The sequence below is a fragment of the Arachis duranensis genome, chromosome 6 (genome assembly GCF_000817695.3).
Source record: "Arachis duranensis cultivar V14167 chromosome 6, aradu.V14167.gnm2.J7QH, whole genome shotgun sequence".
NCBI lineage: Eukaryota > Viridiplantae > Streptophyta > Magnoliopsida > Fabales > Fabaceae > Arachis > Arachis duranensis.
In genome coordinates, this window is record NC_029777.3 from 94,139,572 (window position 1) to 94,157,838 (window position 18,267).

The 18,267-nt window shown below is 36.9% G+C and overlaps 1 protein-coding gene across 3 annotated transcripts in view; it reads right to left on the reverse strand.

Moving 5' to 3' along the window:
* LOC107494690 (uncharacterized protein At2g33490) overlaps positions 1 to 1,057 on the reverse strand; it is an 11,583-nt gene extending 10,526 nt beyond the window's left edge. For 2 of the 3 annotated variants that reach the window (XM_016115729.3, XM_016115727.3), the window contains exons 1-2: positions 585 to 1,057; positions 69 to 141 (exon numbers count right to left, since the gene is read on the reverse strand). In XM_016115729.3, coding sequence (XP_015971215.1) covers positions 69 to 141; positions 585 to 698 — 187 coding nt within the window. In that variant the 5' untranslated portion in view covers positions 699 to 1,057. The remainder of the gene's footprint in view (positions 1 to 68; positions 142 to 584) is intronic. The other variant, XM_016115728.3, reaches the window with a different exon arrangement.
* Positions 1,058 to 18,267: the final 17,210 nt, after the last annotated feature.

Genomic DNA, 18,267 nt, shown 5'->3' on the forward strand with positions numbered 1-18,267 from the left:
AGACATTACGTGTGAAGAATGAAGAAAACAAGCAGATCAATCAACCATATCCAAAGATTAACATTTACCGTAAGCACTGTTTTCTGTCGCAGCCGCAGCCGCGAGTAGGCTGTCATAGCAATCTCTCATCTCTTGCATTTCCTGTGAAACAGGGAAAACAAACACTTAACTTCACTAGTGGAAGAGAAACGCAAGGGAGCAATGACGGCATCCTTTTCAGTTTTCACCATGAAGATGAAATAATTTCACTTATACTATAGCACCCTTTTCAGTTTTGATATCGAAAGCATAATAAATTAATAATAATATTCAGGAAACACAGAACAGAACAGAGTCCACGAGGATGTGTACTTTTATTTTACCACTCATGATTTAAGGAGCACAAGAGCAACACGCATAAGTGCATTAAAAATAATAATAAAAGTAAAAAGACAACTTCGAACCCGCAAAATTCTTAAATCGAAAATAAAAAATAAACTGAATCAAACATAGCAGTATGAATCAAACACAGTATATTATGAATGGTGCAGAGAAAAAGAAAAAACCATGAAGAAGAGAGAAAGAGAAAGAAGTAGGCGAAGTACCTTGGAAGCGAGAGCAAGCTCATCGAACTTAACGGAAGGTGGAAAGTCCCTCTTGTCCTTCCCAACGCTCTTGTTAAGTGCCAATTTCCTCAGCTTGTTGAGTGAGGACTTCATCTTTCCACCACCCACCCAAAACGACGCTCACCACCGCGCAAAACGGCAACGCCAGCAGCGCCAAAAAATAAATTGTAGAAACGACAAGACAAAAGAAGAAGAAGAATCGACGGAGGCGTTTAGGTTTTTCTCTTCAGTTGCGAATCACGAGTGTGGGGAGAATCTGAGATTGCGAATCGGAATCAGGGAAGATGGAAGTGCGGAAATGAATTCCGGGGCGTCTACGACGTTGAAGAAGGTTGCGGGTCAAAACGACCTCGACGCAGATCACACGAGACTGAGAGAGAAGAGAGAGAAAGAGAGATGGGAAATTGCGAAATTTGGAAACGGGAAAATGACGGAATTATACGGAGTTTGGGGAATCAACCCCCCAACGTCATACCCTCCCAAAATGCCCAGAACATCCCACACGCTTTTGCCCCCTTAACACGTGTGGGTGGGGGTGATTTCGTAATTTTCCACTGTTGTGAGATTCTATCATCTTACTAGTATTCAACTATTGCTCCGGCACGGGCGCATGGCGGCACTAAGCCACTAACCCTCACTGCAGTCAGGAATTGACATGCTTAACACTATTTTCATTTTATAATGTTTTTTAAAGAACAAATTCAAACATTTTGAGTTTGTTGTCATTTACAAAACAACAATTCTCTAGGAAACTAACATTATTCAGCCAATAATTCAGGCCCCAAGTATTGAGATGGTAAAAAAAGTTTAATAAAACAAAAATAAAATCACGTTTTTTTAAATTATTGAATGAGTAGAAAATTAAAATTAAATTGATATAAAAATCTTTTAATTTAATCTGTTACAAAATAAATAAGTTATTTACCAACTATTACTAAAATAGTAAGAAGTGTCTTATTCTAGTGGGCTATGCCACTGCTCTCTACTCTCTAGCCTCACGACTTGTGTTCAGCTCCTATTGCATTCATCAGCTCAAATGAGGTGTACATGCACCATAGTACAAGTTTTTGCTAACAAATATGAATCAGCTACATCTAAAATAAGAAAAAATTGCAACAATTCATATAAAAATACGAAAAATTAGCTGTAAGTATATATATATATATATACCGATAATTTACTAGTTAAATCGATAAAACCGGTCATATGTAAATAAAAAATATAAAATAGTCAAAAATTTTAAAATACACATCTTCACTAATATTTTAAGAACAACTAAGTCTCAAATTTTAAAGACAACTAATACAAATATAGACATAAAATTAGTTAGTACTACTACAATAATATTTTAATTTGACACAATAAGAATATCAAAACAGATAACTTTAATCACAATACTAACATTAAAATAGATAAAGATTAATAAACTTTTAGTAAAGTTTATATTTCTATTAATAATGATACATAATTAAAAATATCATTAATTCGAAAAATAGAGAATACAAAATTAAAATTAAATTAGATATTTATATAATTATTTAATTCAAAGATTTACTATATAATTAATGTTTGTCACATATAACAATGAGAAGCATGTTGACAGAGTGGCATTGAAGGTGGATTGCACTCAAGAGGTTCTTTGTTCAAACTCTGCCTCTGGCACACTGGAGGACCACAGGATGCACTAGATCACAAGTAGAGATGCGGTGTTACGGAGCACCATAGAGTCCACTGTTACCGAACCAATTTTTATCAAATTTAACTGGTTTTCTCCAGTTCATGTCAGTTTCCATCCTTAAATTGTCCAAAGAACGAACTAAACCAATTCATGGTCCAGTTCACCGATTTTTCGGTCGAACTGGCCGGTCCGATTTAGTTTTTACAACTATATATATATATATATTGTGTTTTTATGCATTTTTCTAACAATAATCAATCATCTAAATAATCTAACTGTTCTTGCAGAAGTTAGCCGCTGTATAGCTTGCTTTTCGTTGGGATAAGTTATACGTCGACAATGAGAGAACAAGGAAGTGGGTACCTACAAAAGACACTCCGATGCTCAAGTCAATAAATGAATAATAGGCTTTGCAAATTGCAATAAGTTGAACATTCTTACCCTTTCTTTTATATCTGAAATGGAAGATAATGGTTAAGTCTCTGAATAATTTTGCTATTAAACGGAGAATAACAGTACATTTGAGTGTTTTGATATCTGCCTTGATATCTGTTATTGGTGACCGATCTATAATGTATATAGACGAGTTATAACATGTAACCGAGTTATAATGGCCACATCATAGCCCCCAAGTTTGGCCTGGTGATATTTTGATAAAGTAGGTTGAGCTTTTTGAGTTATAACTCGTCGGTGTGAGTTATAGATATGGAGCCCCCAGATCAACTGACTGTATTAAAAAGGTTAAGTACAATTTTAGTCCCTAAGGTATAGGCCAAAAATTTTTTCATCCCCAACCTTTTTTTGCATACAAAATCGTTCCTAAAGTTTAAAACCAAGTTTTAAAATCGTTTTTTTTTTTACTTAAATCTTAAAATTTTGAACTAAATTACCTATAACAAAAAAATTATAAAATAAAAAATAAGAGAAAGAGAGTGTTCATACTCCTGTAAATGGAGAAGGGAAGAAGAAGAAGGGGGAAGGAAAGAAGAAGAAGAAGTTGTCCATGATCCACCTTTGTCTCTACTTCTGCCACCACCTCTGTACGATTTTGGTCCGTAAGGTAAGGACAATTTTAAAACAAAGTTAAACCTTAGGGACGATTTTGTATGCAAAAAAAGTTAGGGATGAAAAAATATTTTGGCCTATACCTTAGAGACCAAAATCGTACTTAACTCTTATTAAAATAAAATAAAACAATTTGAAAAATGGGGATGATTGATGTGTACTGTATGAAAAAGTGTAGTAGTATTTTCATTAATTATTCTGTTACTTTTATCAATGCAATTTGAACTGTTAATTGGCAATAGAAGTAATGATTGGGAGTTTTATGGAACTGAAGGAGTTACATTAAATATAGTGTTTGTTTTTTAAATCCTGAAGAAATTCTAAAGGCAATGTGGTTTTATTTGAAAGGTTTGGGAAGTGATAAAAACCATGAGTAAAAGAGGTTAGTTTTCTACTTGCCATTTCTTGTTCTTGTCTATTTTGCTTTTCTAAAAACTCCATGGGTGATAAGAAAGGGAAAGAAAAATATAAAGATGAAGATGACAGTTCTTACAAGTGGGTGACCGAGGATGTGAGGATTCGAGGTTCATTGTTTGTGGATGAGGATAGTGTGGGTGAGATTGATGCGTCGAAGATACTTAGGAAAGGTTCTGGAGTGAGGGTTGAGTTGTTGCCATACACCAGTGCTGATCGTGTCTTTCATAGAAAAATAGATTTTGAATTTGTTTACATGCATAGCTGTATTCTTGAAGAACTTCGTGTGAAACTGCTTTTTACTATTTTCGAGTGTGATGTTTTGAAACAACTAAATTGTGCCCTGTCTCAACTGCATCTGAATGGTTAGATTTTTCTAAGATGTATTGAAATTTTGATGGAATTTCTGGAAACAAAACCTTCTCTTGAGTTGTTTTTCTCTTTATTTCAAGCTAAAGGGGTTTTGGAAGGGGGTTTGGGTGAATATAAATAGTGCTCCTGGTTTTTAAGTATTTAAACTCTATAAGTCATCTTTCAAAGATTTCAAGGAGATGTTTCTGAAAGTGAAGTCGGTGGATGAGAATTTTCCATTCTATTTGGACGAGCATTTAGGTGAGAAGTTTCTTCTATTTTGGTGTTCTCAACCACAATATATTTTAAGTCCAGAGGATATAAGTCCGAAAAATGAGTGTATAATAGGGTACTTGGTTGAGGTTGTTGATAGAGAGAAATTGATAGTTGTTGTGAATTTGCTTCCATGGGAAGAAGATAAAACCTCGGTGGCGAATTACCTTAGTGAGGGTTGATAAACTGTTTGTTGATAAGCAGGATGGATGCTACAATGGGATGTGGAGCTGTTTGAGTTTGACCTAAAATATGAAGCCCAGACAGTAATCAAGTCCCAATATCTCGCCGATTTTTTTGCTGAATGTACTGAAAGTTAGGAAGCCCAACTACATAGAGCCTGTATGTAGACAGGTCATCCAATAAAGTCGAAAGTGGGGTAGGAGTTATCCTGGAAAGCGAACAAGAAACTCGGATAGAACTTTCGTTAAGGTTCGAGTTTCCTGCTTCTAATAACTAAGCAGAATATGAAGCGTTACTTGCTGGCTTGAAGCTGGCTAGAGAAGTAGGGGCAGAGAAGCTGGTAGTGTTCAGTGACTCACAAGTGATAACTTCACAGATTAATAGTACCTACCAAGCCAAAGACCCACCATGAAAAAGTACTTAGACGAATTACAAAAACAGTTAGCACAATTATCAGAAAGAGAGGTTTGGTATATAACTCGGGAATCAAACCCCGAGCTGATGCCCTCTCTAAATTAGCCAGGACCAAGCCAGGAGGCAATAACAAAAGCCTAATCCAGGAAACTATACGTACACCATCAATATTAAAGGGAGACGACAATTCGGAAGTAATGGCAATATCCAACCAAAGCTTAGGATGTATGACCCCTATAGTCAACTATCGCAAATTTTATGTCCTCTCCGAGAATGGAAAGGATGCCCAAAGGCTCATAAGGGAGGCACGGGATTACACGTTGGTCCATAATATCCTATATAAAAGAGGGATGTCTACACCTCTCTTGAAGTGTGTTCCGACCTCCAACACAAAGGAGGTCCTAGAAGAAGTACACAGCGGCATATGTGGAAATCATCTAGGAGCCCGATCACTAGCTAAGAAAGTCATACGAGCCGGTTTCTTCTGGTCAACCTTACAAAAGGAAGCGGCCGAGTTTGTTAAGAAGTGTCTGCCTTTCCAGAAGCATGCCAACTTCTATCTTGCGCCTCCTAAAGAGCTTATTAGTGTTACTCGCCATGATTATTTGCAAAATGGGGTCTCGACTTCCTGGTGTAACACTCTATCACACAGAGTCTTATGCTTAAGTCATAAAACTGAGGTGGCGAGGTATTACAACCTCTAAAAATAAAATTATATATATAATATAGTTGAAAGGAAATTTTATTTAAGAGCCTTTGAAGGAAAGTTTAAAACAAAGGGCGCAACGCTCACATAAACGGAAAACTTGGTTGGCCGAAGAATAATTACATAAATATTCATAACCCAAAATAGCCCAAAACAGATAAAACAACCTGTTTCTCCACATCGACCTCTAAGAGGGACAAAATAAAGTTAAATATACAGAGAAGAATCTGAATATAGAATAATAAACATATAAGCTCAAAATACGGAGTCTAAAGATATAACACTTTGCTTGCAGAATGAACTCTAGACGCTTACCGAGGTGCCTCTCGACCTGCATTTGAAAAACAACAATATCGTATGGGATGAGAACCAGGGGTTCTCAATATGGTTAAGGTGCCCACATATATACTAAATAAGGTCCCAGAAAAGTCAGAGGCAATCCTAGAATGCCAACACTCAGATTATAAAACCTAAAGGAATAAACTAAACCATAAATTTGGTAAAACTCTCTAAGGTACCCAAGTCACAATATAACTCTAACCCTACAGTTTACTTTCTGTCTCATTTAACTCTAACCACTTGCTTTCACTTACACCTAACATAACATTCTGTACATTTTACCGTTTAATAATAAATCATTGTTAACCAACCCTCACCACTAGTCCAACCAGTCACAGCCTATGGCCCAAATCAAACCAACTCGGCCTCCGGCCCAAAGAAACTCAACCCGGCTTCCGGCCCATTTCAAAACAAATCATTATTATTATCAGTCTACCACCAAAGCACTCAAAACAGAAAGACAATCACAAACACAAGCAAATACAAGGCAAACATATTTAAAGAACAATTACAGCAAGTACCACAATTACCAGTTAAACATAATTTATCAGATAGGCAAACCAAAACAATTATGCACACCCAAACAAAGCAGACAAATGCAACATGATGCATGCCTGTCCTACTGGCCGTGAGCTCACGTGTCGGTTAAATCGCCAGAACCCGATACATTTGGTAGCTAACCCAGACATTTGTCTCTAGGTTGTGCATCTCCAGGAGGATCATAAACGAAGGAAAGTGCCTTTCCACAAAGAAGGAGCGTGCCTTTCCACCTTGCAACCAGAGAAGAATGTCAAGAAAATAATACAAAGGAGAGTGCCTTTCCACCTTCCCCATATCCCCATCAAGACAAGAGAGGGAATCCTCCGTTGTCAACTTGCCATCCGAACATATTTTCAAGTTAACATGCAAGTAGGTTCGCACCTGGACCTTGCCATCTCGACTATTTCGGCCATACTCAGTCATATCATAAGTCAAACCTTACCATTCTCAATTCATTAGTCATACATCATCACCCATTCTACACTTTTCCAACCCCAATGTATCCTTCTAAACCTTTCTTCACTTCCAAGTAACCTCCTTTTCATAACTTAATCTCATCACTACACTTAAAACTAATCCTTAGGGGCTGAAAGAGTAAAAATAGAGGTTTAAAGGTTCAAAATTATGTTTTAAAACACAAAACTCAGTTTGCTTATTTCAGGGATTACGTGTACGCGTGGACCGCGCATATGCGTGGTTGTGTAATTTGTCCATCACGCGTACGCATCACCTCGTCCGCGTACGCATGCATGCCAAACAGAAACGCCCGTCTGCATATGGAGGGGTTTGCGTATGCATGCATTGCATAATAGTCAAAAATGGTTAAGTCTGCAGAATTTCAATCTTACATACCGAACTTTCGACGCGCATAACTTTCTCATTTTAAAACATTTTTCATCCGTTCTTCGAATGGTGTAAACTTCACGGACCCAATTTCTATATAAAATAAGTTTGAAATAATTTGGAGGTTCGAAAGCCGAGTTATGGCTCGCCGAAGTTAAGCCAAAAATCAGTTTTTTACAAAGATCCTCAAACCTCTATTTTACCAAAAATCATAACTCATTCCAAACTTATACACAACATCAAGACACACCAAATCATACCTCATCACTCCACATTCATAATCAACACCACCTCATATTCAAACATTAATTATCTTACCATTATTCATTCATATCATTAACCAACACAACAACATTTCACATTCAATCAACACAACATAACTCATAATCAATCTTCAACATTTACACACATATATCAATCCCCAAATTCATTGTACACATCTACATATTAGTTCCCTAATCACCTCAACAACCAAACATTCAATCCAAACTTATCATATGGTCATCTAGCCAAAGTTTTCACAATACCGTACACGTTATATACGAGAAACCAAAACCATACTTTGGCCGATTTTTCATTAATCTCGGAACACCTCAGGCATTCACACACCACAAGCTCCACCACTTCATCCCTTCACCAATGAACCCAGCCTCCAAGGTTCAATCTCTAACTTCCAACTCCTCAAATTGTCTCCAATCGATAACCAATTTCAATCTAACATCATAATATTCACTATAATCAACATAGAGTTCAATAATTCAATATTTCACAAAGGAATTAAGGGTGCTTACCTGACCTATAGCTCTAATGAGCTAAACCAGACAATATCCATGAGTTAATTCGAACCTAAACACCGAATTCAAGCAAAATCCAACATGATTACACATTGAATTCGAAATTTGGGGAGGAAAGAACTAGAACACAGAAGTGGTTTCCTTACCTAATCAATGACTGAATTTTGTAGAGCTCGTCACTGCAATCGCGTGGCCGCAAACGATACGACGATTGGAGCTCGGAGTGAAAAGTTATGTTTGATTGAAAATCAACCAAGGGTTTGCTAATGGGATTTCTTCCCCTTTCTGAAGTTTCCAACATGAAATATAATAAAGGAAGGAAGAAGGGTTGTTGCCCTTTAAGTGAGGGTGAAATTGGATTGGACCTTTGGGCCCAGCTTGTCTGGTTCGGCCCGTTCGGTCCAATCTTGGGCTAAATTCTTTAAAATTAGTGTCTAAATTCATATTTTAATTAACTCTACCTCATTAAACTATAAAATTCTATTCTCTAATTTTATTGATTAATAACTAATTTATTCGCTAATTATTTACTAATCTCTCGAGTTTTACACCTGGGACCATTTTCCCAAATTTCAGGACAAGTTAAATACCTTATAATAAGGATTGACTACTTTACTAAATGGATTGAGGCCAAACCACTAGCAACTATCACTGCCCAAAGAAGTCGAAAGTTTCTCTATAAGAACATTATCACGAGGTTTGGAGTTTCCCACTCCATCACCATGGATAATGGAACTCATTTGACCGACTCAACCTTCAGAAATTGGTGGCCGACTTAAAAATAAAGCACCAATTCACATCGGTGGAACATTCCTAGGCCAATGAACAAGCTGAGGCAGCCACTAAATCATACTGGGTGGGTTGAAGTGCCAATTGCAAGAAGCAAAAGGGGCATGGGTAGACGAGTTCTCTCAAGTCCTGTGGACATATCAGACAACCCCTTATTCTACAGCAGGAAAGTCACCTTTCCGACTTGCCTATGGAATGGAAGCCATGATCCCTATAGAAATTGCTGAAGAATCACCTAAGGTTATATTCTACTATGAATGAGCCAATACCCACACACAAAGAGAAGAATTCGACCTCCTCCCTGAAGTCAAAGAACGAGTTTGGATTAGAGAGGAAGCACTAAAACAAAGGATGACCCTAAGGTGTAATTAGAAGGTGATCAAAAGAAGTTTCACCACAAACGACCTCATACTAATTTGAAATGACATCGCAGTTCAAAAGCCGGGCAAAGGAAAGCTAGCAGCAACTTGGAAAGGTCCCTACAAGGTTGTTGAAGTCTTAGGAAAAGGTTACTACAAAGTGTCTGACCTGTAAGGACGAGAGCTCTCGAGGTCTTGGCACACTTCTAACCTAAAGAAGTACTACAGTTAAGAAGTAAGCCTCGTTCCCTGGTGTACTCTTTTTTCCAACCTTAAGATTTTTTCCTAAAAAAGGGTTTTTTCTAAAGGGGGTTTAACAAGGCACCAAAGCAATGGCTAAAGGTACTCGCCCTTAGTAAGTAGGCTTATGTAAAGGAATTTATCATTTATCAATAAAATTTCTATTTTTCAAAGGTTTCTTATTGAAAACGCATTAATTTAAGCTCGACAAACCGCAAAAATCATTGTTCGACCTAAAAATGGTCGGCTAGATGGAGCGACGAGGTACAAATTAATATAAGAAGTTATATAAGTAACTCGTGAAAATCGACTTCAATTGTAGAGCAGAATAAAAACGAAGTGTAGAAGTAACTTAGCAAAGTCTGACTATATGAAGTCAGAACTTGGAAAAGGAAACCCATATAAAACGAACTCACTACTAAGGAACAACATCAAAAAGTTACTAAGGTATAACACCAAACTAAGCAACCATATAAAAGTTAAATTCCACTTCTAAAAAGACCTAGCTTCATTATCTAAGGAGCAAAAAGGTTCTTTAAAAATTCTAAAATTATTGAAGATGAAAAGTTATTAAAACTACAACGGATATAGAGTAAAGTGTTCGAAAACTACCAGCCATTACAAAAAATAAATTGTCCAAAGACCCATAAGTCGGGCCATCACAAACATCACAAAAGTAAAAGTACAAAAAAAATATGAAGTGGCGCCAATCAGTGGATTGAGGTCTTTTCTAGTCTCGGCGTCTTTACCTCAAACAAGAGGGGTCGGAGGATGGATCGAGACCGGGACAACAGGGATAGGACTGACGATGCCCCAAATTGCATAGGTTAGGAATTTGATTATCAAAATGGAATTGGCGTTGTAAGTATAGTCCTAACCCAACAAATTGACCATCAATCAAATGTTATCACAATTCAAACCTAATATAAACCGAGAGTGTTTAATTCCCAGGTCGTTCTCCCTAGGAATTACTCAACGGCAATGAGTGTGCAAATTTTGGTTGTAGTGATCAAGGGGTTTTCAATGAAGAGATGAACATATAAAGCAATAAAAGAACATGCAAAATTGTAACGATTGAACTAATAAAGCAATTAAAGAACCAAGTGTGTAATATAAACAAGTAAAGTATGAAAGAGATTAACATAACAAAATATGATAGATTGAAAGCATAAAAAGGGGTCTTGGCTTGGAGTGAACTAGGGATCCTTTCTTTGTTGGAACCACAACTATGACAATTATAATGGATTAGTCTCATTTGATCAACCCTCACATCAGAAGATAAGTTAAATCAGCATAAGGGTCCTTAACCCACAAATCCTAAATTGCTTGCTAATTGCCTTAGCAACAACTTAGCGTTAGTGGGAACAAGAGCAATTAACAATCCACGAATTGACACTAAATGTTGGACATCCCAACTCTAGGAACCCAATTGCTCACTTTACCTAAGTCAAGAGGTAAAAACTTAGCCTAAAACCATGTTTGACATTTTGTCAAACACTTGGTGGGCAAAAAGCTTAAACATGATGAAAATGAGAAAAGACTTGAAATTAAAAGCAACAATTGATCTCAATCAACAAGAATGACATAAGAAAGCATGAAATGAACATCAAACATCAAATTCATCAACAAGAAATTTAAATTGCAATAGAAAAGTAAAATTGAACTATAATTTGCATTAGAAGAAAATGTAAGAACAAAGTAACTAGAACGAGTAATAACAAGAGAATACTTACAATGAGACTTAGCAAAATCCAAGATCAAAAAATGAAAAATGGCACTTGAATGTAAAACCCTAATGAAAATCCTAGTAGAGGTTGAAGAAAACTTAGAGAAAAACTAAACTAAAACTTCCTACCACTACTCCTAAAACTACCCTAATGATATGCTATGCTATTCCTTTCATTCTTCATCCAATATGAGCTAAGAGACTTCAGAAATGGGCCTCTAAAACCCTCAAATTGCGAGTCACGTGCCTTTTTAATAAAGTCATGTGCGAACACCTGTGCGGACGCACAGGCGTGTGCGTCCGCACACTTTGCGAATCTTCCTTCCTATGCGCACGCACGAGAGGCTGTGCGCACGCACACTAGGCAATGCTTGGCTGGACGCACGACGCACTCTGATTGGGTTCTTGTGCGAACACATAGGAGGCTGTGCGCACGCACACGTCTCAGAACTCTTCTCCTTTGATTCTTCATGTTTCCTCCACTTTGCATGCTCTCTTTCCATTTTCTCCAACACATTCCTACCTTATACACCTGAAATCACTCACGAACAACATCAAGGCATCGAATGAAAGGCAAATGGAATAAAAATAGATCAAATAAAGCATAAAAGAGCATGTTTTCACAATCAAGCACAATTTGGGAGGAAATATCAAAAGCATGCTATTCAAGGGAATAAGTGCAAGTTTATGTGATGAAATCCATTTAATTCTAGCCAAAAATCATCATCAATTATGGATTTATCAATTTCCCCACACTTAAACACTAGCATGTCCTCATGCTAAATACATTCAAAGGAGATAGATGAAAGGGAAAAATGACTTGCATTGGGGCCAAATTTGGTTGTGAGGAAGCGAAGGGGTTTTCAATGATTGAAGGCAAACAATAAAGAGATAAAAGAACTAAACAAAATTGCAATTAACAAAGTAATAAAGGAATAAAAGAACTATGTATCCAATATGAACAAGTAATGCTATAAAGTGATGAAAAAGTGGTTCAAAATATAAATGAAACGTTGACTTGGGATGAGTTATGGAGTCCCTTCCTTGCCATAACCACAACTATGATAATTATCATGAGTTAATCTCGCTTAGTTAACCCCAAACATCGAGGAGTAAGTCAAGCAAGCATAATTGACCTTAATCCATAAGTTCTAACTAACTTACCAAACTAGTTGATAAAAGGCTAGCTTTAATGGAAACAAGAATCAACTAACTCCCCAAGAATTATCACTAAATGTTGGACATTATGGCTCTAGTAATCCATGAACTCATTTTTCCCAAGCCAATGGGTGGAAATTACCCCAAAACTAAGATTAGCATTTCATCAAACACCTAATGGGCATAATCATAAAACATGACAAAATTGGTAAATTAATGAAAGCTATGAACCATAAATGATCAAAAGCAATAAAAGCAACTCAACAAACATATAAAAGCCATCAAACATCAAATTAAACAACTAGAAATCCAAAATTGAAAAGCAAAGTAAATATTGACAAGAGAAATGGAAATATAAGAAAGTGTAGAACAAGTAATGTAATTGAAAGAGACAATTGAAGAAATACTTACAATGTAAATTGTAAAATCCAAAAGCAAGACTTGAAATATAAAATGCTACAAACCCTAACTAAACCCTAAAAGAGAATTCATAAAACTACACTACTCCTACTCCTACTATGTGTTTTTTCTATTCTAAGATGGCTCTCCCCAAGCTAATGTGTTGTTGCTCCCTTAATATAGCCTCTTGAACCAGCCTCAAGCCTTCAGAAATGGGCCAAAAGGAGCCCCAAATTGCGAGTGCACATGCATTTTAATGAAGGCACGCACTGGGACCTGTGTGCGTCCGCACACTTCGCCAAATTTTTACTTGTGCGTACACATAGATGGTTGTGCGCACGCACACTTCGCGATGCTTTGGATTCGCTCTGCTTGGGTTCTTGTGCGTACGCACGGGTTGTTGTGCGCACGCACGCATGCTGATTCCTCCTGTGCGTACGCACGTATCCTTGTGTGCATGCACGCATGGCTGAGCTCTCCTCCTTTGTTTTCTTCATGTTTTCTCCCTTGCGCATGCTTTCTTCCACTTTTGGCTTTCCATTCTTGCCTTCAAGGCTTGAAATCACTCACAAACCATATCACGGCATCGAATGACATAGAAGTGGAATTAAATTGGTCATTTCAAGCACAAAATTGCATGTTTTCACATTTAGGTCCAATTTAGGGATCAAACACAAAAGTATGCTATTATGGTGCTTAAGTGTGAGTTTATGTGATGAAATCCATCCAAATCAAGTTAAAATATATCGTCAAATATGGACTCATCAATAAACAATTAAAAATAGGATTTTAGATGAAAAACAGAACTTGTGCGTATGCACAGGGTTGTGTGTACGCACGCACCAGAAGAGTTTTCTCAACTTGAGTGTACGCATAGAGGTGTGTGTATGCAAACAAGGTAAAATTTTCCATCTTATGTGTACACATGAATACGTATGGATGCACTCAACAAATGACTCTTCTCAGCTTGTGTGTACGCATGATGTTGTGTGTACGCACAACTTGCAATTTTTACAGGGTGTGCGTACGCACACCCCTTGTGCGTACACACGAGTCATAACACTCGTTCTGCTCAGTGCGTAGGCACAGGTGTGTGCGTGGGCACACAAACAAGAACCTGCAATTTTCTGCAACATCAAAGAATTCAGATTTTGACACCAACTTCCAACGATCATATCTTTTTTTACAAAATTCTGATTTTCATGAAATCTATACCGTTTTAAAGCTCTTTGAATTATATTTAATTTGATACAAAATTCAATTAATTTCAAAAATCAAGACTCAAGATATAATCCACCAAAGATGGTCAAAAATCCATTTTTACCAAAAACCTTTAAACCTCAAATTTACCGAATTTCTCAATTCAAAACCAAACTATTCACAACCCAACCATACCAAAATCACTCAAGAATCCAAACCAAGCATTCCTCGACCATATCAATCATTCAATCATTTAAACCACTTAATACTCACCTCATCCTACTCTAATTTCAACCTAAATTCACATCCAAAATCCTCAATACCACCATTCAATATTTCCAACAATCATCAATGCTATATATATAAAATCTTTCATCCAATTAGTCATATTATCATCAATCAATCTATTTAATGCAAACCTCCTCACTCATTTATTTCCAACATGAACCACAATAACCAACAATAAAAAATCATCATCAACATCCATCTATAAACCTCAACACCCACCATCATAACTCATCAAAGTTATCATACACATCAATAATCATCATCTACCAACATATATGTCATCACATTCAAACTCATTCTACTTCCATCCAAACCATCATCAAGCATAACATTTATATACAATTAATCATACAATCATATTATTCAAACCTATCTTAAGGGCCACTAGCCTAATTTTCACGGAACATTACACATTACATAAATAAAACTGAAACCATACCTTGGCCGATTATCCTCCACACACAAAACTACTTCACCACAATCTTTCAAGCCTTCACTCAACACCAAACAACACCAAGAACACTATATATCATGAAAAACAACAAGAATCAAAGCTGACATACAACTAAACACAAGGGTTTAGTGATATCTTACCTTGTCCCACGAGTTTTGGGTAAAACCCGCTACTCATCCAAGCTAGATTAAACCTAAACAACAAGAACACAAAGAAACTCAACAACCCAAAAGCTATTTTTAAAAATGACATAGGGTAGAGAAAATGAGAAGAGAAAAATAAGTTTCTTACCACTTTGTTTGGCTAGAAACGACGAGCTTGACAAGAGCTTTGCATGGCCGTAAACGGCTTGTCAATCGGAGCATTGTAACTCAAGTTATGGCTTAAAGAAGGAGAGAGTGAATAGTATTTTTCTTCTTCCTCTCTTCTCTCATAACTAGCACCCCTTTTTGTATGTGTGAGTATTAGAGCTGAAAAAGGCTCATTAAATCGTGTCTATCGTCAGATCACTAAAATGCAGCATTTCCATTAAACACGTCTACCGTCGAATTCTTCCGACACTACAGTTGGCACCCATTTGATGTGGTTTCCCACCAAAAGTTACCGGCGATTTTACCATCGGAGGCTACTATCTGCTGGTAATTATTTGATATGAAGAATTTCTCATCAAACTCGTCACTAAATCAGATGGTAATTATCGCTGCTAAATCCAACGGTAACCCCAACGGTTCTCAACATTTTTCTTGTAGTGGTTTTTAGCCCCGCAAAGAAGTTACCCCTGATGTACGCATTAGACCTTATGTGCTTTTGTTCGTATAAATCCTTGACCCAAGGGTTATACTCCAACCAAAACTCTTCAACCATCTCACTCCATATCTTTTCAAATTAATCAACCTCAAGGTCTCCAATTAGATACAATCAAAACTTGCTAAGAAACTGAGGTCGTCCAACACGGGAAGTCACATTTCAGAGCAAGTGCCAATTGCAAAGCCTATGATGAGCACTTGGAAAAACAACACTAATTGCATTCTTCATTGCTAGATTTTTGTCTATCATGACGGTTTCAGTTCCTTTCCTTTCATTGCCTCAAGAAATGTCCGCAACAACCAGATGTAACTCTTCTTACCTTTGTTGCCAAGAATTGTGTAGCCAAATACCAATGTCCTCAAATAATGATCCACTCCTGAGAATATTACTAGTGTACACTTGTATTGATTCCTTCCATAGGTTACATTAAACCTCCAACACATCCACATAAATACTGTAATCATAACGGCTATTTCTGTCGCACCAAAATATGTTGTGTAGCTGCCTCTAATCATCTAAATAATACTTCCAAAACAAGCTGGAGTCATTCTTCTTGAAGCTAGACAAATACTTGAAGGCAGACTCTATATCACTCGCCCCCACTCTTCTTTACTTCTCTATTGCATTATATATGTCTTTCATTTCAAAGAAAACCATTTCAAACCCCCAAATGGGTTTGCAAAAGCACAAAATATAGTTGGCACTTGTATCCTGACTTTCCTCATCAAGTTAATCTAATGAAGGTCTCCTTTCTTAATGCTCTATGAGAACATAGTAGCCCACTGAACCTTGCATCTACCATCTCATGGTTGTGTTCGTCAAAAAAGAATTCTACAAACCATCGCCCAGTCTTTTGGTCAACGTGAACCTTTATGCGAACACCACAGCCACATCGTGTAATCGGTCTAGGATCTATTTCCCTATCAATTTGATGTATGTGTTTGCCCTCTCGCTCACGTTGTCTCAAGCACACAAAAATTTGCTACAAAATCTCTCCCTCTAACCCCATACTCATTGTAGAAGTCAGTAGTGGTCTGCAAGTCTACAAACTCGAATCTTCATATCTCATCAGGTGTCACTCAAGTAAAATAAATTGCATCAAGCCACAATCATAACCGACTCTTTTTGGTCGTAGGCATCTTCAGCATCATTCATATCTTCATCGTCAATACCAATGGTCTTATTGCTCATTACCCATGGAATCACGTTATAAGAAGCCACACCCAAGTCACTTGTAATGTAACTAGAAACTACGCAAATACTGAAACCCCTAGTGTATTAAAAAAGAAAAAACAAAAATACCATAATATCACTTAAACTCGATGTGCTTCTCGAATGTTAGAAGACACAACTTAGCTGCCATCCATGCCTCCATGAACCTGCTACAACCACCATAGTTGAAACTAGCAAGACATTGATAAAATAAGTAGCTAAGAAAGCAACAACATCACATGTGTACCAAACAGATCCTCCAAATTGAAACCATTAATTCACTCTACTACAACCACATTCCATACACAACCATCTACCAACCGCCCTAAATCTTAATAACCTGACCAAATATATGCAAATCAACAAGGCTACAATCGGCCGAAAATGATGTAAATCAAAAGTAATTGTGGACTTCAAAATAAATTACATCGAGTACAGCACGAAATAACAACGACCATATAGCAATGAACCGCACATCACCTTCAATAACGGATCTCATCTGAATACCCTAAACACAAATCGAAAACAACATTGTACAAAACATACCTCGTTGACGAGTTCGCCATTGTGTCACTTGCTGGGTTGCACAATTAATCCTGGTGAAATCATCGCAATGTTGGTACAAAATGTATGTCATTGACGCTCCTTCCGCCTTGCGAGATGCCCCAAACATGAACAAGTAGTTCTACTCTCTCTCTCTCTCTCTCTCTCTCTCTCTCTCTCTCTCTCTCTCTCTCTCTCTCTCTCTCTCTCTCTCTCTCTCTCTCTCTCTCTCTCTCTCTCTCTCTCTCTCTCTCCACATAGAAGCAGACCACCAAACTTCATTAATGTTGATCAATTTTTTGACGTTAACACTAATTTGGCTTAATGTTGCAATCTACTCACCATGCCAATAAAAAAGGAAAGGTTAATGTACAATTGCTATATCTCAAAATGATCCCAAACTTTTCTAAATTTCATAAGTGATCTTGGTCCTTTAAGAACCTTAAAATACTTTTTCTACCATAGAAGCTTCTACAATTCAAAATGGTGAGTTTTGTGGTGGCCAAGAATATAGTGGCCAAGAGTGACCAAGTTTTAACTGGCCTGTATAAGGAGGACAAGTGGCAACAATGTTGAAATTGCTTTGACTAATAATAATCATGAATGATTCGATTAGTTGGGTGAGTGCGGTAAATTTCGGAAGTTCACCGCATGTACATCCGTAGTTACATTCCCAAAAAAGTCCTCCATGTGTATGGGCTTTATATGTAATTGGACAAAGACAAACATCAAATAATTGCTACTCTTTTTTTTAAAAAAAAATTGATCTAATATAAGGTGTTATCTATTCTTCTTAGTATTCGAAAAAAATTAATTCTTCTTAACAAAATATTTTTTCAAATTATTAAAGTTATATTTTTTCAGAAAAGTTTATTATTAGGCAGAAT